The sequence below is a fragment of the Carassius gibelio genome, chromosome B3, assembly GCF_023724105.1.
Source record: "Carassius gibelio isolate Cgi1373 ecotype wild population from Czech Republic chromosome B3, carGib1.2-hapl.c, whole genome shotgun sequence".
In the NCBI taxonomy this organism is placed as follows: Eukaryota; Metazoa; Chordata; class Actinopteri; order Cypriniformes; family Cyprinidae; genus Carassius; species Carassius gibelio.
In genome coordinates, this window is record NC_068398.1 from 29,966,481 (window position 1) to 29,991,058 (window position 24,578).

At 38.8% G+C, this 24,578-nt stretch overlaps 2 protein-coding genes across 4 annotated transcripts; both read left to right on the plus strand.

Moving 5' to 3' along the window:
• Positions 1-14: 14 nt before the first annotated feature.
• LOC127951954 (parvalbumin, thymic CPV3-like) lies at positions 15-2,143 on the plus strand. Its single transcript, XM_052550119.1, has 5 exons — positions 15-183; positions 549-613; positions 1,154-1,286; positions 1,514-1,623; positions 1,861-2,143. The coding sequence occupies exons 2-5, from the start codon at positions 553-555 to the stop codon at positions 1,884-1,886; spliced, it is 330 nt and encodes a 109-aa protein (XP_052406079.1). The 5' UTR covers positions 15-183; positions 549-552; the 3' UTR covers positions 1,887-2,143.
• Positions 2,144-15,378: 13,235 nt separating this feature from the next.
• aimp2 (aminoacyl tRNA synthetase complex interacting multifunctional protein 2) lies at positions 15,379-20,841 on the plus strand. 3 transcript variants are annotated; one of them, XM_052553038.1, is made up of 5 exons: positions 15,394-15,670; positions 15,831-15,966; positions 16,101-16,307; positions 17,952-18,186; positions 19,948-20,841. In XM_052553038.1, the coding sequence occupies exons 2-5, from the start codon at positions 15,931-15,933 to the stop codon at positions 20,334-20,336; spliced, it is 867 nt and encodes a 288-aa protein (XP_052408998.1). In that variant the 5' UTR covers positions 15,394-15,670; positions 15,831-15,930; the 3' UTR covers positions 20,337-20,841. The 3 variants fall into 3 exon arrangements, with proteins under 3 accessions (XP_052408999.1, XP_052408997.1, XP_052408998.1); XM_052553039.1 differs by lacking the exon at positions 15,831-15,966 and having other exon boundaries at positions 15,379-15,562; XM_052553037.1 differs by lacking the exon at positions 15,831-15,966 and having other exon boundaries at positions 15,391-15,670.
• The last annotated feature ends 3,737 nt before the right edge of the window (positions 20,842-24,578 follow it).

Consider the following 24,578-nt stretch of genomic DNA (forward strand, 5'->3'; position numbering starts at 1 on the left):
TAAATAGTACAGGTTAATTAGTTAGGTAAGTAATTTGAGCCGGGCCCTGGCAGCTAGAATTTGATCCACAGACAGGTAACTCAAGAATTACCTTCAGATCTATATAAATCGCACCTGGACAGACCCGCAGTCACCGCTCAGCCTTACTTCTGTTGACTCACCTGCCGGGAGAACTTCACCGAGGTAAGTGCTGCTCTTTGCCAGCGAATCAGCCGATCTCTCTCTGCGTTTAGCAGCAGATTGCGTACTGCTTTAGGTTCGCTTTTATGAGAATTATCCTCAAATTGCATGCATATGTATCCTTTTATAAAATAGCATATTAAAATACATGCATATACACGTTTTTATACTGAAAAGTGCATTGAAAAAGCATGCATATTAACGTTTTATTTGATAAAAATGCATAAGGATATATATATCTTTTGTATATTCTAGTATATTTTGTAATTCTAATCTATCTATCTATTATATTATATTATATATATATATGGCTGCTGCCTGTGAAAATCATTGAATTATTTACAACTGTTCTTCTTTTTCTTCTCCAGGACCATGTCACTCTCATCTTTCCTTTCCGCCGATGCCATCGACAGTGCGCTCAAGGACTGTCAAGGTAGGAGACATGAGCGTGATCATAACGTGATCATGAGGTTAGGGTCCTGGACATACTGTAGTAGACAGGTGCTTCGAAGGAAGTGTAAGGGAGGGCGATTTGTGTGAAGGTTGAGCGTCCCTCACTGAAAACAAGAGGGGGTTTAAGATGTCATCATCCATCCGATGTTTAGAAACTATGTTTTAGAAACTGTGCCACGGCGCTGTATGGAGAGAACGAGGGGCTTCACTGCAAGATGAGGAGGGAGACACTGGAATACTGAGTCCTACATGTTTCGCAGGTCCTGTGACTCACGTGTATGTTTTACCGACTGAAGACGGTGTTTGGAAGAACACAGAAATGTCTCGTCTGTTTTTATGTAATCCAGTGGTTTTAAATCAAGAGGGTAGGAGACAGCAGCATGTTTGTGCCTTATCAGCATTGAAGCTGCAAATGCATTTATTTCTTACGTTTTAGTGAACGTCTGTCTTCAGCTGCTCCTTAAATCTCAGTGTCAGATTTCAAAGTCCCTGACGCTGTTTATTATTGGTCTTCTTCCAGCTCCTGACTCCTTCAACCCCAAAAAGTTCTTCCAGCTGTGTGGTCTGACAAAGAAGAGCCCTCAGGACGTGAAGAATGTCTTTAAGATCTTGGACAACGATGCCAGCGGATTCATCGAGGAGGAAGAACTCAAGTAGGAACTTTCACACCAGTCTTCATGCAAAGAGCAGATGAATTTCCTTTAAAGACTTTTATCTTACCGGGCTGGCTTTCCAAGCACATGAATTATTAAGTATTCAGGGATTACCAATTCTGTTTCTATGCATCCGGCTGCGGCCTTTTAATTAAGAAAGACACTTTATCCTCCTGCTTTGAGCGCACCGATATTAACTATTTTTTCTCTTTCTGATGTGGTTCCAGGTTTTTCTTGCAGCGGTTCTCACCTGGAGCTCGTGTGCTGACCGATAAAGAGACGAAGGGTTTCCTGGCGGCAGCTGACGACGACAGCGATGGCAAGATTGGAGCAGAGGGTAATCATGGCGTTTAATATAATATTTCCGTCATTCATAATTAACACACAGTCAGTCCAGACAGTTTTGTGATTGTTTCCATTTGATTTCTAGTCATATGAACGCAAGCTGTTGATTCACATCCATGTAAAGTTAGATGCAATTAGATGCTCTCATTATATTGTCATGGGGTATGTGATTGTAAGTCGTTTCTGTGAGCAGCTCGTGTGAATTAATTGTGTCTCTGATCTCTTACAGAATTCCAGGCGATGGTTCTGTCCTGAATGATCAGTACACATCTCTCCCCTCTCTTGTACTCAGATTTCATTTCAATTCAGCAGTCCCCGTCACTCGATACACAGGTGTTTTTGCTCCCGGGGACCCCCTGGTCAATAGAGTCCACACAAGGCAGACGCATACTGTACACACTGCAGTTTTTATTTGATTTTTGAATAATGTAGAGGGGCGCGCATGGGCACTGACCAAACATAAAACTACCTGAAAATGATGATTGAAGTGAATAAATAAACGGCTCAAAATATTTCACATGCTGTCTGTGTTTTTCTCATCGCGGTCGTGACATATTGAAGAGGTGAACACGGGGCCTGAACTAAACAAAGAGGTTTGATGAATGAAAACCTTGGGTAGATAAACACGAGAAAGCCACGTTGGACAAAAGTGTCATGCTAAAATGATATAAAAACACTGAAAAGGACATGAAATGGAATGTAAATGTGACACAAAATTCTATGCAATACTATTCAAATGTAAATAGAATATGTGAGATCACAATAAAATTGTTAATAAAATTATAAATGATTAATCAACAACAAATAAAGCTTACATGTCATTAATAATAATGCTACTAGAATTACAAATATATATATATATATATATACATATATTTAATTTTATCTTATTATATTTATGAATAATAAATTAATTAAAACAATTCATTAATCACTGCTGAAGAACTTTGTAGTAAAATGATATGCTCACTTAATTCTAAAAGCTTGGAGCTTTACATTGATAATATCGGGTTTACCTTATAACGTGCCTCATTCAATATGAACAAATAATGCGCAAGGACAATGCGTGAGCAAATATTATTAGGAGAACTATGGCCGCTGTCTTTCATCAGTTAGCACGCACAGTTTGGCCATTGATCTAACCCAGGGGTAGGCAAGTTCGGTCCTGGAGAGTTCAGCTCCAACCCTAAAAAACCCCTCACCTCCCTATAGACATTGATGAGCTTGTTCAGGTGTGTTTGATTAGGGATGAAGCTGAACAGGACTGCGGCTCTCTAGGACAGAACTTGCCTAACCCTGATCTAACCAGTCTACTTAACACACATTACACACTTCCTTTACAAACGTATGATAGATAACAATATATACAGCTGGTACTTGTTTGTGCTGCATCCTAGAAAAAATATTAAGAAATGAACTGCCGTCCCACCTTGAAGCTGATGGAGTATTTGGGGCACAGTGGTTAAACTTCCAAGGAACTGACCTTTAATTGCTTGTAGTTTAAGTGTCTGCTACACGAACCGTTTAACAATTGCTGGCTTCTAACCCATGTTTAGTTCGTTGCGGTCACCCGTCCTGTTGCTATCAATCGTTGGGGGAGATTTCTCGCACCACGTTCAGCCTACCGTCATCCAGCATCTCTGGATGGATGCATTTTCCACACAAATGTATGCTTTGCAAACAGTCAGCTCACGGTAGACTTTAATAGCTGAGAATTACACAACAGGACCTAGAATTAGAGGCAGCATGTTGACCACTAGACACCACACCCTGACATTAGCAGCCTGTGTATGAGTGCAGTTCAGCTACACGCTCATGCACTGTGAAATACTGCCAGGATTTTACCAGTAACAGTAACACTAAATACTCAGTTTTGCTATACGCTTGGTTGTTTTTGTCTTAACTCAACTCAATTGTGTTAAAGAGAGAAAATTACATTGACTCTAGAGATTTCACAGTAAAATCCAGAGGACAGTGTTTTCTGTAAGAATTATTTGGTACATTGTCAATATTTTCTACTGTAAGCCCAATGTACCATGTTAATATGAAGGAATTGTGTTATAGCGTTGAAGGCAATGAAAAATAGTCCTGGTAATTTTCAGGGTTTTTTTTTCAGAATACATAACTAATTAAGGACAATTATGAGTTATTTACGATATTAAATATTGTGGCGAGAGACAACATCATTAACAACATTGCATTGTGGATCTCAATTTCAATACCATGCACCTCATGCCACTGAAATGTGGGATATCTCAGGAGATTTCATTTAAATTTACATCAGCTGTTCCAGTGAGGTTTATCGAGACAGTTCAGTAACTTTCCACATCCCTCTTGTCATCTTCCTCCATGATAGCATCACCAAAGGCAATTTTATATATATATATATATATATATATATATATATATATATATATATATATATATATATGAACATTATAAATATGTTTTTGTATATACAATTAATAATGTAAAGGTTCTAAATGAAATACACTTTATACCTTGGATAAATACATGGGATATACAGTACAGGGCTGGGAAAGTCATTGATTCCACTATTCAGGGACACAATAGATCATGACCCCTAAATGGTCAGAAAGCATGACTTGTAAACAGGAAGGAAATCGGAGACGTCAGGTTCAGGCAGTATAGTGGGATCATGTGACAAGGGCGGGTGAGCGGGACAGCTGTTATTAGGCCTACTGTACAGTCTCAAGCTGCAGAGGGAGAAACAGAAGAAAAAGCACAATCAAGGCAAAAAGCCATGTGTATGGTTTCCACAAATTACTGAACGTGTTGCTGCTAATTTTAGCATGTTTAACAAGCACGCTAAACAGTTATACTCGTAATGAACAGTCTTACTAGGTTTTACTTTTAGAGGGAGATTACCTCACATGCTAAACATACTAAAAAATGACATACAATAGTGCAGAACTATGAAAAATGAGAGGCATCTACAGATTCAGAGGTAGTCTACTTTTTTATGTGCATATTAACTTCAAATTCTGGGTAGGGTAGTTCACTAAAAATCACAAGAAAACTAAACAAAAACAAAAAAATTAAACAAGGGAACATTTGTAATTCAAAACTTAAAATTAACAGTATTATAACATTATATTAACATTATAAACTTAGCATTACAACATGAAAATCCATGAACAGGGCATATTGCTTTTTGCCAGCAACAAATGGCAAATTGGTAACCAATCACATTACAGCCTTGCCATAGCTCATATTTCATTGATTCATTAAATGATGAGCTGTTTTCCCTCAAAAAGCAGTTTGTTCAGTGTAATGTAGCCTCTCTTCCCTTGACATCCTTTAAAAAAAAAAAAAACAGCCTCTGGTCTCCTTCTTGCATACTGGAGCATTATATATATATTTTTTGCTAATCTTGGTATAGCTATCCACTGTAACTGCGACAGTGATATATTTACGACTGGATAAGAATTCCACTCATTTAAACGTACCCTGGCGATTTCAGAAAGGCTACCAAATAGCAAGCTATCTTTGAAAGCATAAGATCCCACCCTCCCTGCAAACCCAATCTCCAAAGCCACGCGACCTGCAAATCTCATGAACGCGAGTTTACCAGAGGCTAACCAGCGACGGTGTTGGTGTAGCATTGAACAGAGCGCTTCCAGATTACCTCATCTCTCACTCACCACTGAGAAAACATTACAGTGAAAAGTGCATAATATTACAATTATAAAGCCTTTCATTCTCACTCGGTCGTCAGTAGTATAATGAATGGTCTGATGACGTATCATGTCTGTGAGAACAGTTTGCGTGGTGCTATGCTTACAGGAAGGTCAGACGGCCTATTTTAGTGGGGACTATGGGACCGAGAAATATGATTGGACGAAAATGTTATGGTGACACAGTATATAAATAAAATATAAATACATTTGAACCACTTAGATGACTGCCATCGGAATGTGAAAACACTTTCAATAGCATAACAAATAATTTTTTTGAACCAATCACCTACCCTGCCTTTTGGGGCTTCAAAGTAGCGAAAATAGATTAAACATACCGTTCCTTTCACATGCATGAACTTTTAAAAATGACGTCGTGTGCGTACATATTACGTGTTCAGTCTATAGGTATGTGCAAATGTATGTAGTGTTTTTTTATAAAGTGACATCGCCATCTACTTGCCTCACATGTATAATAGAGTGTTTTAGTCCCTTTCGCAGAACTGCAGATGACTTTTCAAAAACACAGAGGATAAACATTTCCATTTTGAGGTCATGATTGTCATGTGAACGTACCCTTAGAGGCTAGGTGAGAAAATGTCATACCACAATCATTATTATTATTATTATTTTTTATTTTTTCTGTGCACCTGCCTCTAAATATGAAATACACTGTTAAAAAAAGTTCTGTTAAAAAACAGAAAAAGTGCTGGTAATTAATTACCAGTACTTTTTCCGTTATTGTACGGGCACTTCCGTAAACCTTAAAACGGGTATTTCCGTATTTTCCGTAAATTTTTGCGTTATTGCACGGACAATTCCGTAAACCCTGTTATAGATATTTCCGCAGATTTACCAGACTTTTTCTTTACCATTTACGGACACTTCCATGAAACCTAAAATGTAATATTCCGTATTATTAAAGTACTCAATCAGTACCATTTACGGACACTTCAGTCATCCTAAAATGTTTCACTAGTTCACGCTTACATATGGTAGTTCACGCGGAGGTATGGTATGCGTATTTGGCGTGCTGTCCGGGGAAGGGCTTTGAGCTCGGGAATGGCCCAAACCTAGAGTACCCCCCAAAAAGGCAAATGTACAAGAGGACAGCCGCCAGTTTAAAGAATGCCCCCCCCCCCCCCCCCAAACAGCATAGAGTACTGGCGGGGGCTGATTTGGTTTCTGAGAAGTCGTCTCGTTGGCAGGCTGGAAGGGCCTACGTACTCCGGAGGGAGCGACTTGGCCGTTTGGAGAGTAGGCCCTACCGGCTGTAGCTAGTGAACTATGTGGTTGTTGGCGCCCGGTCGGTAGGGCTCGACCCGATGCTCAAATTGACCCGCGCACGTCATAATCATGATAAAAAAAGTCACAAAATTAGAAGAAAATCATATTTAACCAGCATTTTCCAACATCTCAAAAAACGCTTCGGGTCAAATTTGACCCGCAATATAATAAAAGGCTTAAAAAGAATCATGAGAGAAATCTTCACAGATAGCTGTTGAGATTTGTCTTCCAATATCATTTTGGCACCACTAGCACATTTATTCAAATATCATCAATATTAAACACTATTTAATACAAAACACTACAGTTTTGGCTTTTCTCGTGATATACTGTACTATAAATGTGTAACTTATTATCTCATTTTCACTGTAAATTAAATATGCCGGCTACCGTTATTAAGGTCTACAGTATAAATAAATGTCAAGTTCACACTTTAAACAGTCATGCAGCTTTTCAGCTCCATTCTTGCTCAGTCTAATGCATAATTAACCACTGCACCATTGTCACCGCAGTTCAATGTGACTATAATGCACATTTAATGATAATCGCATGTAATTAACTACGGTATCAACAGTATCAAGTGCATTTTATCAATAGATGCGGCCTGAGCACTTGACATCTCATGCATGGGGCCATGAAGAAACCTCAAGAAAGAGGAGAGATCGGATGCTCTGGATTTGAATTGGGGGTGTACCATGGGTGCAACTCGAGCAGGGCTCCCTAGAAAGATTTGATGAGCATGTCTAATCGTAGCAGTTAAAGAATGATGTAAATAAGTAATGCTGGCCAAATTTCTTTTGTCCTGACGTGACAATGAACTGGTCTGGTGGTGTGAGGGCCTTAGATAGATGCGCTGGTTCCTGCGTCTTGTGCCTGCTGTTTCTCGGCTGGTCAATAATTGATGCACCTCGCCTCATTGTCACCAAAAACTCATAGCAAGGAAGGAGTGTCAGGGTCGTCTTACTTATTAAAGGTCTCTGAATCTTTAATGGGCACCTCATCCTCCGTGATAACACACCGTTAGCGGCGATTTCACAGCTCCAGGGTGTTTGTTTCAGATAGATGGTGTATGAAGGATGAAAAACAATAATTACAGATTCGAATAAAGGGGATAACCTGCTGCAGGCCGTGTTATTATTCAGATCTGATTCGATTTAGGCTCGCCCGAGGCCTGAAAAAGCATGAGCGTCATGAAAGTTTGAAGTGTTGTGGAAGATAAAGGTTAGGTGGATTCTGCATGCCGGCGGATCATGCATTATGCAGCACGGGTTTCTGGCCAGCGAGTCAGCTGCTATTGTTTAATGTCTGCGTAGGGTTACATGCTGACACTTATGCATTATGAGAAATCTCAGACAGGGTTGAGAATGACATCAGCTCTGATACGTGTCAGTCCTGTGATGCAGGACATTTCGTGTGTCTTCATTCAAAATATGGAAATCAGAAGACTCGTGATTTAAGTAAACACAAATAATTTTACCACTTGGGCTTGAGCTGATGTTGCCAACATGAAACATGAACATGAAAAACTGCCAATTTAACAGTTTATTATTTTCCTTTCTTTAAATGTTTCAAACAAAACATGAATTGTTTTAATAAATTTTGATCATTTTCTTTTGTAAAATCCCTTCGAGGACCAAAAGACAGTTCCTTATGACATCATTCTCCAGGAAGTGACCTCATTTTGGCACGGTCATCAGTAAGTACTGGTTTTGATGAATTCTGCGATGTTTTGTGGTAAGAGTTGGTTTGTGTCACCATAAAAAAATTAAGTCAAGTTTAAAACACTACAGAAATCGGTATAGTAACTTAAAAGATCTTAACTGAAACTTACTCATATAAGCTATAAGCTAAGTGTGCTTAATTGTGTTAAATGTGCTCTTGTAGATCTGAAAAGTATTTTTACAATCTTACCTTGCAGTTAAAATAATATTAGCAAAGAGAGACACTTTCATGACTGTTTTCTAAACACACTTAAGTACAGTTTTAAAAGTCTTAAGTTTTAAAAATGTCAAATTAAAAGTTTTCTTATTACATTTAATTATTTGAACTAAAATATATGTCCTGATTGCAACTTTTGCTGTAATTACAAACTACTTATAAATATATGACATACTAGAAATTACATAAAAGTATATTTTAGTTACTACTAATATACATCTAGCAGTACACTTTAGCCATATTTCAAAGACAACAGAAGTAAATATAACATTATGACAATAGTAAATATAACAATACTTAAGTCCTACTTAAGTGGGCCAAAAAATAAAAAAAATAAAAATCCTACAAAGCTAATTTTCTTGCCATTATCTATATAAAGAGTGTTGGTTCCTGTGCTTTTATAGAAATACTAGAATATATAAATGTATTAACACTTTATTTTAAGATTTTACTTGTTACATATGTACTTACTATTATAATAACAATAACGCAAGTAACCCTAAACCAAACCCTAATCCTAAACCTAACCATATAGTAGGTAGGTAAATTAATATTACTCAGTAATTAAATGTATAATTACTGAGTAACCAAAAATACTTACTTGAAATACAACAAAAGTGCAGTATAAACTTAAAAGTTACTACACTTTCAAAAATAAAGGTCCCAAAAGAAGATTTTTGAAGGTTTCCCAAAGAACCTTACACTGACTAAGAACAATCATCCACTGAAGAATGTAAAAGTTTCATGGATGTTAAAGATTCTTGATGAAGCCATCAATGCCCATAAGGAACCTTTATTTTTGTGAGTGTGTGTAACGGGAATGCATACAGCTCAAAGGTTTTGGCTTCACACGTTGATCTTTGCGTCAGAGAAATGCAGATATCCAATTACTTCAACTTGACGTCCCTATATTATACGTCCAGATCAACTGCAGATCACCAGTGCAATACTTTGGTTTGGATTTACCCGCCTTTGCAAAAGCAAATACATGCAAAGTGACCTATTTTTTGGAGCCGTAAGGCTTTTCAAAAACACGTCAAGCATCTGAGCCATGAGGTTTTGTCAGTCTCGTGTTTAGGGTTTTCTTTGTGGAAAAGAAGCTTACTTTTAAAAACGTACAGGAAATAATATTCTTAAAAATAATGCACTTAAGTGTGAACTGAAGATAATGCTTTTGAACACTAGCTATTTAGCATTGAATTAAAATAGTTTAAATGTATAAAGAAAGCAATTAGCTGTACTTTAGAGTGTCCGACCCACTTAAGTAGACTTGAGTAGCCTACATCTTTATATGTAACTCATAATCAAGAATTTAAAGTGTGCTACAGAATTCGTAAGCATGGGGATTTTTCTCCAAGGGTTTGATTGGTTCATTTACATTCTTAATTTTATTCATATTTCACGTGGAATTGATTTGTTTTTCAGATTTTTTTGACTGTCCTCCATGACATCTTGCAAGTGAGGAAATCATATCTGTTATTTGTAGTCAATGTGTCAGCACGTTCACTGCTGACTAAAGATGGGCTCATTTTTCGTTTGCACTTGTACAAACAACTAAATATGTCTTTCTTTCTTTTTTTTTACCACCTGAACTGCCTCTTGCTTGGCCTGTTGGTTGTGGCAGTCCCAGGTCATCCATTCATGTTCTTTAGGCATTCAAATGTTAATGAATGCTTCATTTGACAATGAAATACCATTCAAATGTTGAGGGATACTTCATTTGATAATAAAAAACCTTGTGTTGGCATTATAGTCATCCGAATGCACACAACACAGATTGCATGTGCCATGAAGATTTAATGTAGGCCAGGAGACTGTGACTAAATCGTCCCTTCAGTTCTGGTCAATATTAAATGGCGCACTCTTAAATGGCTAGACTTTGCATGAACTCGATACATGTGATCAGTCGCCGCTCTAGGAGTGATTGTGTTTATCAGAGATGCTCCTGACACAAACCGGTCCCAGAACCTCGCCGAGCTCCGTTTCTCATCTCCGCATGATTGCAGGAGTCACTGTTGGGTTCGATTTCGGCTCTAGAGCCACCAGATCTTCTACACAACATAGCCGTCACGTCTCCAGGGCCTCAGCGAACAGTGAATAATTAAAGCATAACAAGCTGTCGGGACACCAAGCACAATTGTGCATTTTAATTAAACGTCTTTCCTCTCTCGCTCCGTCCGCCTTATTTTCAGCTGACAGTGAGATGGTGCTGTTTGAGATGCTCCAGTGTTTCCCCTTGAACAGAAGGGGAACATGGGAAATTGAGCGTTTTTATCTGCACAGTCAGCATGTTGAAGTTTATTATTGCTAATGTTTTTTTGTTTTTGTTTTTGCCAAACGAATTGTAATGTATTGTACTAGTTCAGGTTTGAAAGTCTAAAACTGTACTTGAATATAATATTCATTAAATAAAAGGCCACTTAAGTGACCTTAAAGACAGACACTTTCATGATTAAGTTTCATTATACACTTGTGCTCTTTGTAATAATGTCAAGGATATGTAAAGCACTTGATTATAATTTTAACTGTTTTTTGAAATTTCATTTAAAAGTTAAGATATTTCAAATGCACAAAATTGCAGCTTCATCATAACCAGTGAGTTTCAATATAAATTGCATTCTAGCATGTTTTAGTTTACCATAAATGATTGTTAGTACAGTAAGCAGTCCGTTTTTTTAAGACAATAGAAATAAGTATAAAATTACATACAAAGATTGACTTACATCCTGTTCACTAAACCACTCTAAAATTCAGCTAATTGCAATTGCAACTCTATGCATTTAGGCATCTAGATGTGGTGAGAACGACTTGCTGAAGTTCAAACCGATCATCAGAATGGGGAAGAACGAGGATTTAAGTGACTTTGAACGTGGAATGGTTGTTGGTGCCAGAGGGGCTGTCCTGAGAATTTCAAAAACTGCTGATCTGTTGGGATTTTCACATGAAACCATCTCTAGGGTTTACAGAAAATGGTCAGAGAAAGAGAAAATATCCAGAGAGCAGCGGTTGTGTGGACAAAAATGCCTTGTTGATGTCAGAGGTCAGAGGAGAATGGGCAGACTGGTTAGAGATGATAGAAAGACAACAGTAAAGGGGCTGTCACACTAGCCTTCGAACGTGCGAAATTATTTCGGACGCCGATGCGAATGGGCGGGAGCCAGATAAAACGGTCTCTCCATAGTTATCACAACATGGATTAATATGTGCTTGTACTGTGTCTTTTGCGACAGCGTCGAAAGCGTCTTATTATATTGCACTCTCTTTATCTCTCTCTATAATAAATAAATACACCCTAAGCAATTAAAAATATAAAACGTCCTCATTCAAACGTACCATCTGTTCCTGTTTCCACTGACACTACGAACTATGCAGTTTTTATAATCTTTTAAATATGTATTATATAAAATAGGACGCCGGCTACAGCTAAAGTTATATATTGCTTCCTTCATTTTTGAATTTCTGTATAGAGAGGTAACGCAGTGACGTATCGATCTTCTACTGGTCCCACATCTTCACGTGATGCGAATTCGCAGGTCAGAGTTCACCAAACTTGAACTTTGGAATGCAGCGAAATCAGGCGGCAAGGAACTCGACCGGAAGTTGAAGACGGCTGCGTGCTGCCATATTGTAGCAGAACTTCAATTGGGTTAGCATTCCCATTGACTCCCATTCAATTTGGCGTCACTTTGACAGCGAATAACTTTACATCTGAGGCGTTGAAAGACTTCGTTTGTCCATTATTTATTTCTAATGAAACACGACAATGTATAAAGGGCTCCATTACCTACTATGTTACATTATTGCCCCGTAGAAACAGTTTTTGGAAAAAACAGGATAATGATTGCGTCATGACTACTCGACTCTCTGTCGCATTACCGTACAGACAGGAGGAGAAGCTCGCAGGCAATTAACTTAATATGGCGTACTGGCGTTACATTTTAAAATACTATACAAAATAATTAATCAGAATACTTACTCCTGATCACTCACGACAAAGAACTCCCCGCTCAAGCTCGCCGTCTCTGCAAGATTAACGATGGCAGTTTGCTTGCACAGCTACTAGAAGATGTACATCTGTCAGACAGGTTGCTGACGTTGTCAAGCTTCGTTTGAGTCTGCGCGTCAGAAACGGAAGTGCTAAAATGCTAAAAATGGGCTTCAATTGTCTCAGTTGAGTTCCAATGGGGTCGCTGTGTCAATTTCTTTTACTGTTTATGAGCGACATGCTAAATTTTTCGCATGAGCTTGCGTTTCCGGTCTGACGCATTCGCATGCGTATGAATGGAAGTCAATGGAGAGAAAAGTGCAGTGTGACCGCCCCATAACTCAAATAACCACTCGTTACAACCAAAGCATGCAGAAAACCGTCTCTGAACACACAACACGCCGAACCCTGAAGTGGATGGGCTATAGCAGTAGAAGACCACACCATGAGCTGTTCCTGTCAGCTAAGAACTGGAAACAGAGGCTACAATTAGCCCAGGCTCACCAAAATTGGACAATAGAAGATTGGAAAAACATTGCCTGGTCTGATGAGTCTCAATTTCTGATGAGACATTCAGATGGTAGAGTCAGAATTTGGCGTAAAGCACATGAAAGCATGGATCCATCCAGCCTTGTCTCAATGGTTTAGGCTACTGTTGGTGGTGTAATAGTGGGATATTTTCTCGGCACACTTTGGGTCCCTTAGTACCAGTTGAGCATTGTTTAAACTCCACAGCCTACCTGAGTATTGTTGTCCATCCCTTTATGACTACAGTGTTACCATCCTCTGATGGCTACTTCCAGCAGGATAATGCACCAATGTCACAAAAATCAAATCATCTCAGACTGGTTTCTTGAACATGACAATGAGTTCACTGTACTCAAATGTTCTCCGCAGTCACCAGATCTCAACCCAATAGAGCATCTTTGGGATGTGATGGAACGGGAGCTTCGCATCATGGATGTGCAGCCGACAAATCTTCAGCAACTGCGTGATGCTATCATGTCAATATGGACCAAAATCTCTGAGCAACGTTACCAACACCTTGAATTCACAAAGAATTAAGGCAGTTCTGAAGGCAAAGGGGGTCCAACCCAGTTCAACATAACAACAACCACTTTTATTAACAACCACTTGGCATTACCCTACAAACCACAAAGTAACTTAAAAGCACTCAAACGCATAAAAGCAACATTTTATAGTAGGCTACTTAAAACCACTCAGACCACCTTAATGACATCCTAATTAACACTCCTTGGAAATCACATAGCACCAGCCTGGACACCACTCACACATTAGCAATAGCATAAACCACATTAGCATTTTCGTGGCAGCAGGTTTTCTTTGAAAAATGTAAATATCTGTACTGTTTTACTTGTAGTAAAATGTAGTAAAAGACCTTTTAAACCCTTGAAATGTTTTAAAACACTGATGTCCTGACCCTGCTGAGGTTAACCTCAACAACTCACAAACACCTAAACACAGTTCCTCTCATCACACACAGCAGGGCAGATCAGCAGATCAGCAGTAAATGAGCAAACGCAGGGCTTTGGGTGGCAGAACAGATCACAGGTGTGCTGACAGAACACAGTCACTGTCCCAGAGCTGATGAGTGCCGGGACAACACACAGATTTACTGCACAATAACATGCACAGCAGGTTGCATGCTAAGGGAATTAGTCCTACACATGACTGAACACATCCCAGGCACACTATTCCTGTTCATGATTGTAAATCACACACAGTTGTTGTTACCGGATAAAGATTTTCAGAAATCACTCACAACTTACCAACTAAACATTTTATGGTCAACAAAATATTTTAGAACTGATTATAACGAAAAATGTCATATGAAATTATTGTCATATGAAATTTCTTTCCCGGACCTGAAATTATAAAGTATATGACATAAATATGGCTTATCTATAAGGCGTGCTACTTGTTTTAATTTGGTTGTAATTGATATAAAACTTAAAACTGTGAAGTATCAAGTACGAACGGGTATATGAATAAAATAAAGGAAGTGTATTTAGAAGTGTGCTATACAGACCAAACATGTTTCAGAATCCATCCACTGAATCAAAAGCGTTGCACTGAAACAAAAGTGTTTGACTGATCTTCCCCTGTCAGATGTTGTAGCGTGCTGCTCTCTACTGGACATGAACATTAAACTTCAACGCGGAAAGACAACGTGTACAAAAGCTAGTTCCACACATATATCAAGTGTGTAATTAAAAATTTAAATATTACATCGTCAGTAACCACAGAAATAACTTCTGCTAATCCTCAATATATTGTGATAAATCAACAAAAATATATACATTTTTATAATATAATAATGAAAACATAAATTTTACATATAAATGTACAAGTGTGTTACAAGCATATTTAAATATTAGCTAACTAGTTAATTGTCATAGTTAGTAGGTGTTACTACACAGTAACAAGAACACTGCAATATAAAGTGTGACCATGAATGCTGAATATATTTAATGGTAACCCCAATATACTGTGATAAAACCTTAATCTTATTTACATAATTACATTTTGTAGGCCTATAAATACATAGCCAATAAACACAGAAAACTGTTATATTTCCCAAATAGAATAGAATAGAAGTATATTATATATAAGTATAATTATTAGATGCAGCGTGTTAGAGCAAAAGCAGAATTTAATCCTTTTCATATTTTGCTACAGATCTTATTTCTTATTTCTTTTTTTTCTTTTTTTACAATAAGACTGAGCCAGTAATGAATTCGCTAAATCAGGTCTTCTTATATCTTAGATTTAAAAAGAAAAGCTCATAAACTCCGCACATAGATTCCATCCTCTGGCGGCAGTGTGCGCGACCCGAGTGCACGGCTTCGATTCTCACCGGAAATGACGCACGACGGCCTCTTCTCTCTCAGCTGCTGTTAGCTGGCTGCTAGACGGACCGTCGAGAAATCGACCAATCCCGTCAAAAACTAACATATCTGGATTGCGTGCGTTTGTCACCCGACATCATGCCCATGTACAAGGTAAAGCCCGTCAGTCCCGGGGACATAAAGATTGATTTGCCAACGTGCATGTACAAGTTACCAAATGTCCACGCGCAGAGAATGAACTGTGGAGAGCACGCGCTTCAGGTAATCGGTAACACATTTCCGTTCACCATTCAAACCACACATATGAGCAGAAAATCATAAAGACGCGCGACATACACTTTTATTAAGTTGTTAGTATGATGCAATGGGCGCGCGCATGTCCATTTTGATGATTGACAGCTGCACTGCTTTGGTCCTCCAGTGAGATGTTTGATTTCCTGGACTCACACTTTCAGTTTAATACACTGCAGTTTACCAGCAACTAGCAACAACAACGACTCCCTGAGATACTTAGGAAGGAGATGGATCATATCAGAAAGGATGTTGATGATGATATGGTGAATTGACATACCTATTATTTATAGCAGGGTCCGCTTGCACTTAGTTATAGCTAGTTTGATGCAACCAAATGCTGTTTTGTAGTGAAGGTATCCATGCAGATCTTCTCATCTGTCTCTCTTGCTGGTCTCAGAACGGGGAGGTGGATCCTGCTCTGAAGGCGCTGGAGGAGCGACAGGACGAGGTCTTGAGAAGACTGTATGAGCTAAAGGCAACGGTGGACGGGCTGGCTAAGACAGTGACCACTCCTGACGCAGACCTGGATGCCAGCACACTGTCCCGCGGACCGGCCGAGGCTGTGTTCAGAGGAACGGCAGATCTAGACTCCTTACTGGGCAAGGTGAGCCACTACATGAGCCACTAGACATATGGGTCAAAATTGCATTGTTGATAGAAAAAAAGCACACACGGATCACTTCACACTGCAGTAGTTAAATTATGATACTTAAGTCTTAATATCTTTACTTGCAAGGGTTAAACCCTTGGGCTTTTGTTAATTTGGCAGACAACTGCAGGGAAGCCTTTTAAGTTTGCCATTCCCATTACAAATCTGATGAATACTGTAATCATCTGTCTACAAAAATGTTGGAAATGATGCAAATGTGAAAAAGCTTGAATGGCATTCAATGTCTATCAAAGGCATGTTGCAGCACATGCAAAGATTGAGTGCTGTATTTAATAAGAACCAAGATGCTGAAAACACTGGATCACGAGCTGCGCATCTGTAATTGAACACGCGCGTCCCACACGTAGTGTCACAGACTGTATGCTTATTTCATTAAAATACACACGGCGATGTGTGTCCGAGAGAAAAGAGAGTACATCTGATAACACAGAAAATGAGCAGAAACATTTCAGATATTTCAATATGGATCCAAAAAATTTGATATTTTTGACTTCCATTCTAAATACTTTACTAATTAGAAATATTTAATCTGGATTTTTATTTGAAAATAGATGATGTCAAACAGGGCTGCACAATTAATCGAATTTCTAATCGCGAATATAATTATGGATGCCACAATTACATAATCGTTCAAAGCATCACTTAATCGTTCGGAGTCCACTTATGTGTTTTTTCTTTCTACATGTTATCTTAAGGGGTTTTCCCATTATTTTAATTTTATTGTTAGTATGATTATGATGATGGTAATAATTAAAAGAAGAAACCAATCCGATGTATATTTGACATTTGAGGCTTAATAATATAGAAAAGCACAAACTGTAGAAACTTTTTTTTCATCTTGTTTATTTCATGTAAAAATATGCCATGCAGTTGATTTAAGCAATGGTATAAACATCATTCAGTGTAAATTGTGGTAATTGTAATTAATAATCGCAATTACAATTTCAAGGGAATAATCAACAATTATGATTTCATAATCGTGCAGCCCTAATGTTAACCAAAACATGAGATTCATACAAACGAGTGATAAATTTGGTGTCAGCTTGAAAACCGCTTTACATTTTGTGACAAGTTTTCTTGTGCTGTCAAATGATTAATCGCATCCAAAATAAGTTTTTGTTTCCATAATATGTGTGTGTACTGTGTATATTTATTTAAATACTAAAAATATTTAGAAAATATTTACAAGTATTTACATCTATGTATTTATATATATATATATATATATATATATATATATATATATATATATATATATATTTAATATACAAACATAAAATTTTTCTGAAATATAAACATGCGTTTGTGTGTATTTATATATACATAATAAATATACACCGTACACACATTATGTAAACAAAAACGTTTATTTAGGATGCGATTAATCGTTTGACAGCACTATATAAAACTGATTATTCAGACTCGTAAGTTGTGATCTAACACTATTTTAAGATCCACACACACCTCAGCTCAATTCCATATCAGTGTCGCAACTTACAAGGTTTGCTCGCTCATCTGGTAAACAGCTGGACGTATTCGCTGTTAAATGTTGCTGAATTGTTCCTGGTTGTCCTCCAGGACCTGGGTGCGCTGAGAGACATCGTGATCAATGCCAACCCTGGCCATCCTCCTCTGTCCCTGCTGGTTCTCCATGCTCTGCTGTGCCAGCGCTACCAGGTGCTCTCCAGCGTGCACGTGCACTCCTCAGTGAGCGCTGTGCCCCCTCCGCTGCTGTCCTGCCTGGGCCCGCGCCACATAGACAGCTACGCCCGCCAGCGCTTTCAGCTCGGCTTCACTCTCATATGGAAAGATGGTGAGAGGGTAAAAAGAGCGCAGCACTAGGGTTTATCAGAATGTGTTTTCCTGGAGGGCCGCTGTATCTTGTGCATTCAAGGAATCATGGTTCTCATGATGACCAGAGTGAAACTGATCTGCTTAACACTCCTCTAGAGGATGTTCGTGGAAGACTCCACTAGGAAAGAGGCCAAAACCAGTAGCTTGAAAAGCTTTTGTGGAGGTGGCGTTTGAAATGCAACACTTCAGAATGCCTGGAACTGAGCTGTTTTTGGTGTTGCAGTGGGGTCTGGTTAACAAAAAATTTGCCAGTTTTTGGAACATTTTACACCATTTGGAACATTTGGAACACCCTACATATTACTGTGTAGGGACATTTTGGGTTTCTATCTGAAATTTGGAGACAGAAACCAAAATTGGTGTGATTTCAACACTATTTGCTTTGCATTTTTGAATGATGCTCAAAGGCTGCGTTTGTTTGAGCACAAATGAAGTAAATTAAGTTACATTCAAAATAACTTTATAACTGCTTTATTGTTTATTATATTTAATAAATCAAACCATGATTCGCACTCACAATAGTCTGTTGTTTTGAGCATTTTATTTTACATTCATCACCAGCAGCACAAAACGTCAACCTTTTGATTCAGTTCATTGAATAATTAAATCCTCCAACACACTTAAAAAAAAGTGTCTTCATCATAGAGGATCCCATATTTATAAAAGTTACATAGTTAAAAAACAAAGTTGATAGACAATCATCAACAAAGTACCCCGATTAAATATGATTAAATGTGATTAAAGTCCTAAGAAATAATCACTTCTTCACTTTATAAATACTCCAGTTACATTCAACAAATATTCAAATTGATTCGACCAGTTATGTCTCATTAAAGGAAAACAGAAAAAACTGGTGTTAAGCAGATTCTGACTGGAATGCTATATACATATATAAAACGCATTATAAAGGAGAATCCTTGGACACTTTGCAGAGTGTTTGAATAAATGTCTGTTCTCTGTACAGCAGGAAGACTGGTGGTGTTACATTTTTAGCATTTCAGTATCGTTGTGGTCCAGAAGTATGGGTGCTTTGGGCAGTCAATATAAAAACAATTAAAGTAAAGCAGAAAAGAAGAGTGCGTTCATTTAAGGGCAGAGCGATTTGTTACATTTTGACAAACAATTACGAACACAAATAGTTTTACTTTGTAATTATGTGCAATGATAAGTTGTGCACAATAATACACACACACACACACACACACACACAGGCATTCAGAAGTCTGGGATCGGTATTTTTCATGTTTTTTAATGGAGTCTCCAGTAGGCTCATCAAGGCTGTATTTATTTGATATAAAAAAAATATATATATATATATATTTGTAAAATTATAGCAATTTCTAATATTGGTTTCATGTTTTCATATACGTTCTTTAAAATATCATTTATTTCAGTGAAACAGCATAAGATTTTCAATGTTTGAACAGTAGTGTATTTTGTAACACAATTTCTATTTTGAATAAACACTGTTCTTTTGTGTTTTTGTATTTATCAAAGTATCCTGAAAAAATTATAAAAATAATGCATCAAAGGTGCCAAAAATATTAAGCAGCTGTTTCCAACATTGATTATAAGTCCGTATATTAAATTGGTTTCTGAAGGAAATCATAAACCTGTAGTTGTATTAGTGTTATAAAGAATGTAGTTGTGGAGTATTAACATTTGCCTCCACTCCAGATATTTCAGCATGCTGATTGTTGTATAATCCGTCTCCTTTCAGTGTCAGAGCTGCAGATGAAGTTCAACACGCAGAGCATGTGCCCGATCGAGGGCGAGGCCAACGTCGCCCGCTTCCTCTTCCGTCTTCTGAGTGCCGAACCCCAGGACCCGGTCGCTGTCACGCAGATGGACTCCTGGATCGACACGGCAGTTTTCCAGCTGGCCGAGGGGGGCAGTAAAGAGCAGGCGGTCACGCTGAGGTCACTGAACTCTGCTCTGGGACGTTCGCCGTGGCTTCTGGGTCAGGAGTTCTCTCTGGCAGACATCGTGTGTGCCTGCTGGGTCCTGCGGGCCGGCCTGAACACCTCTGCAGCAGCTAACGTACAGCGCTGGCTCGAGTCCTGCCAGAACCTGGGCCACTTCGACTGCGTTTATCCATTACTACAGTGACGAGAGCTGGGAGATCAGTGCAGGTCGCACTCCACAAACTGATACACCACAGTAAATCAGATCATGAAAAGAAAAATGCAACGTGATGTCACCGACCAACTGTAACCTGTTCTGACAACAAACACGGTTACATCCCACAATCGTGTGTTAACTGAGCTCAGGTGTGTAATATGGAATGTCTAGAAGTGATGTCACTGGTGATGTCATGTTTGAACTGGAGGTGATCTGAAACTGATCCCAGGTCAGCGTCATAGATGCAAACACTCAGAGAGAGGGCATTTAGGATAATGATACTGTAAACACAGCTCCCTCCCGCCTTGTGCCTAATAAAACATTGTACTGGAAGATGTTGTGTGTTGCTGTGACATAATCTATCGGGTGTTAAAAGAAGCGTTTGAAATGTGAACCCAAGGACCTACTGGTATGTGATGGTATGAGAGGTGATACTTTGTAGCGTCTTTTTCATAAAGCTTATTAAACATGTTCACTTGGGGTTAGACGTTTACAGATTGTTTTTTTTTTTTTTTTTTTTTTTCTAATACGTACATAGACATAAATGTGTTAGAAAAAAAAGCATTGCACTGTAATAAAAAAAAAAAAGATCATGTGACAGAATCCTAAAAATGCTGACAAATCAGCTTTTACCATCACAGGAATAAAGTGCATTTTTAAATATATTGCAATCTAAAACAATATTTTACAGTTTTACAAAAACACTTTCCAAACCAACATTTGAATAATAGTGCCGTTTTCAGCTTATTCGACTAAGTAAAGAAATTCTAGTAAAAACTAGATTTTTATATAGAATTGTTTAAAAAAAAGTGATCATTTTGTAATACATGATGTAACCTGTGGATGGCAGCACAATCCACGACAACAACTGCGTTAAAGTTCAGTTGATTTCAATCCCTTAGGCCAAATATTTTTAATTTCACAGCTCTCGGTTTTTACTTCCTCTCACACGGGAAAGGACTCGCACCCAATACAGATCAAATGACACTTGGTCAACAGGGTGAAAGCTTTAAAAATAAGGTTTAAGCATTTATTGGGATCCTAAATCTAACCCAGAATGTAACCACGTTTTAGTTGAGAATCAGAGTGAATTAGGTTAATAAGTGTATGTATTGAATCACAAAGCACAGTATACACACAAAACAGATTTAAGCTGATATGAATGTAGTCCTAGCCCTGCTTTGGCTTGGTAAAAGCACTGTCGTCTCAAGTCTCTTCACTGACGGCTAAACAAAGCTCATAATGTTGTTTACAGTAGTATTATAGCTGACGATGACAGACCAGTTAGCCTATATTGTAGTTGTACAAACATAATGCTCACTTCCCCCATTAATAGAAGATTATTCGTTTTTGTTTTTTACTGAAGTGCACATTTCCAAGCTGAAGAGGTTAAAGAATCGAGGAGGATATTATCAGCCCGGCGTCGATAAAGCCGATATCGATTTTCTCTCGGATGTTAATGAGAAGACTCCCTTTAACGCCTTCAGGGACGCGTCACAATACTCAAACCGTCTGTGTAGTGCGTCTTCACTTGAGTTATTACGCCTAGAGGTCTTGACATCTGTGCTCAAGACGCTTTTATTTACATGAAAGCTGTTGTGGAAATATAAGGATTCATATATGAAGGAAAGGGTTTGAAAAAAAAGACGATGCTTTGATTTCACTAACAGCATTCATCACTGATGTTACCTGAGGGCACACACACACACACACACACACACACACACACAAGATCACACAAAATTTGCTCAGCATATCTCCAAATAACACTGTCTCTCTCTCTCTCTCTCTCTCTCTGTCTCTCTCAGAATGATCTTCCTTCCAAAACAGAGCTGTTGGATAATCCGTTTATACACTATATCCTTTGTTTAATCATAGTCATTAAAATAATCTTAATAATGTGGATGATTAGATGAATACGTACATGTAATATTTTCATGTAACATATTTAGTTCTCATTGCATCACAATGTACAGTTCATTTCTTCTACTGACCAGATAACGAATCATTATTAGATGAGATACACATTCATTGTCCTTGCGCAGAGTACAAAGCCAATGAAACACATTTTTTGTTGCATAGCGGCAATCCGTTAGGGACTATAACTTCTGGCGGAAGGATATACACATATGAATATGCTTGATAAAATAATATTAAGATTAGTACGTATTTTGACTCATTATTGACACTTATTGCATGAGATTTAAGATCAAAAAGTCCTACCTGCCCCAAACATTTGAGCAGTAATGTGTGTCAGTTTTTGTAACAGCAAACATAAACGCATAAGCAGATGGGCTTTCAGTTCTGTCCTTCATGGATAGGTCAAGGTGAAATATGCACAGAACATTGTTTCAGCGAGTGCTTTCTAAAAATGATGCCGTAGAAAGGTCAGAGTGCTGACCTTTGTTGTGTTGGTCCACTTGTCAGACAATGCGGCCTCTCCTTGAAGAGCATCACGCTCAACCTGCAGTCATAATTGGTGTTAACATCATGTTTTCAGGCTTATTTCACACCTACCGCTCTTCAGTTACCACAGATGCATCCTGGCAACATAATCTCCAGTGTTTTAATTTACACGGCATACATCAATATACAGCTGTGAAGACACATGGGGTTCGTCTGTGGCTATGAGGCTATAAAAGATGAAACAAAGGCAATAACATATCAGAAGAGTTTGTGTTGTCATCATCTCTCCATTACTGTTGCTTGTACTTGGGTTAGGTTTATTCCCCCATACCCCTGCTCTAGGTATAAAACTACAATGTGTATTTCATCCCACACAGTTTGTGATTAAGACATGAATGATACCTCAAATCACGTAGCATGCTGAGGAGAGGGGTGCTATTGCTTCTTTTGTCCAATCAAATGACCAAAAGATTCCTATAGACTTACACCAAAGGATGCCCTTGTGCCATTTCTAGACAGCAGGATATCATAGAGACTTGGAGGTGGGCTCTTTTGATTGGGCCAGTGAGCAACTACTTAGTGCAGGAGCATGTAAACACACACTTTCTTTTGTGACCCAGTACATACAGCAGTGTGTATGAAAAGTGTCTAGTGTGCACAGAGGAAAGTTTCCCAAAAAATATTTGAATTGCACACACACACACACACACACACACAAAGAATATTTCAGACAGTTTTTCTGTGATGTTGAAAGGTTGGGTGGGTGTTTGGGGTGTTGGGCAGGGGGTGTGCTGGGTGGAGGAGGTGAGATGGTCCATGTTTCTGGAGCTAGGGGGTTTGTGTGTGGTGTCAGAGGAGGACGGGGTGTTTTGAGTTCAGGGTTCTCACTGCCTGTGGTAAAAAGCGGTTTAGCAGTCTGGCGGAGTGGGCTCTGATGCTCTGGTACCTTCTTCCTGATGGTGGGAGCTGGAAGAGACTGTGGGAGGGATGGGTGGGGTCCTTCATGATACTGTTGACTTTGCTAGAGTATTGTGTGAGGAAAATGTCCAGGATGGAGGGCAGAGGGGCACCGATGATCTTTGCAGCTGTATTCACTGTCTGCTGGAGGGCCTTGCGGTCTGCTGCTCTACAGTTCCCGTACCAGACAGTGATGCAGCTGGTCAGCACACTCTCTATGGTTCCTCAGTAGAATCTGTTGAGGATGGGTGGAGGGAGATAGCGGAGATGGCAGAGAAAGTGTAGGCGCTGTTATGCCTTGGAGAGTGACATGGTGTTGGTGATCCAGGTGAGATAATCCTGTGATGTGCTCTCTCAATAATTTAGTGCTGCTGACTCTTTCCACAGTCAACTCTCGATGGTCAGTGGGGGTTGGTCAACAGAGTTTCTCCTGAAGTCCATCACAACCTCCTTTGTTTTCTCCACATTGCGGGACAGGTTGTTAGTGCATCACCATTCAGCCAGCTCTGCCACTGCCTCTCTGTAGTGCATTTCACCACTGTTGCTGATGAGACCTACCACAGTTGTGTCATTCAAAAACTTGATGATGTGGATGGAGCTGAACTTAGCAGTGCAGTCTTAGGTCAGCAGTGTGAAGAGCAGCGGGCTGAGCACACAGCCTTGTGGGGCACCTGTTCCGAACTGTTTGTTCTATGTATGTTCTCAGGGGTGGTGGAACCTATTTTCTTCTCTTATTTTCCAAACAGCTTGTCTTATGTAGGTTCCTTTGGAATGCTGAAGCCTATTCTATTCTATTGTATTCTATTCTCAATTTTACAAATTGCTTGTACTAAGTAGGTTCTCAGGCATGCTGGAGCTATTCTATTC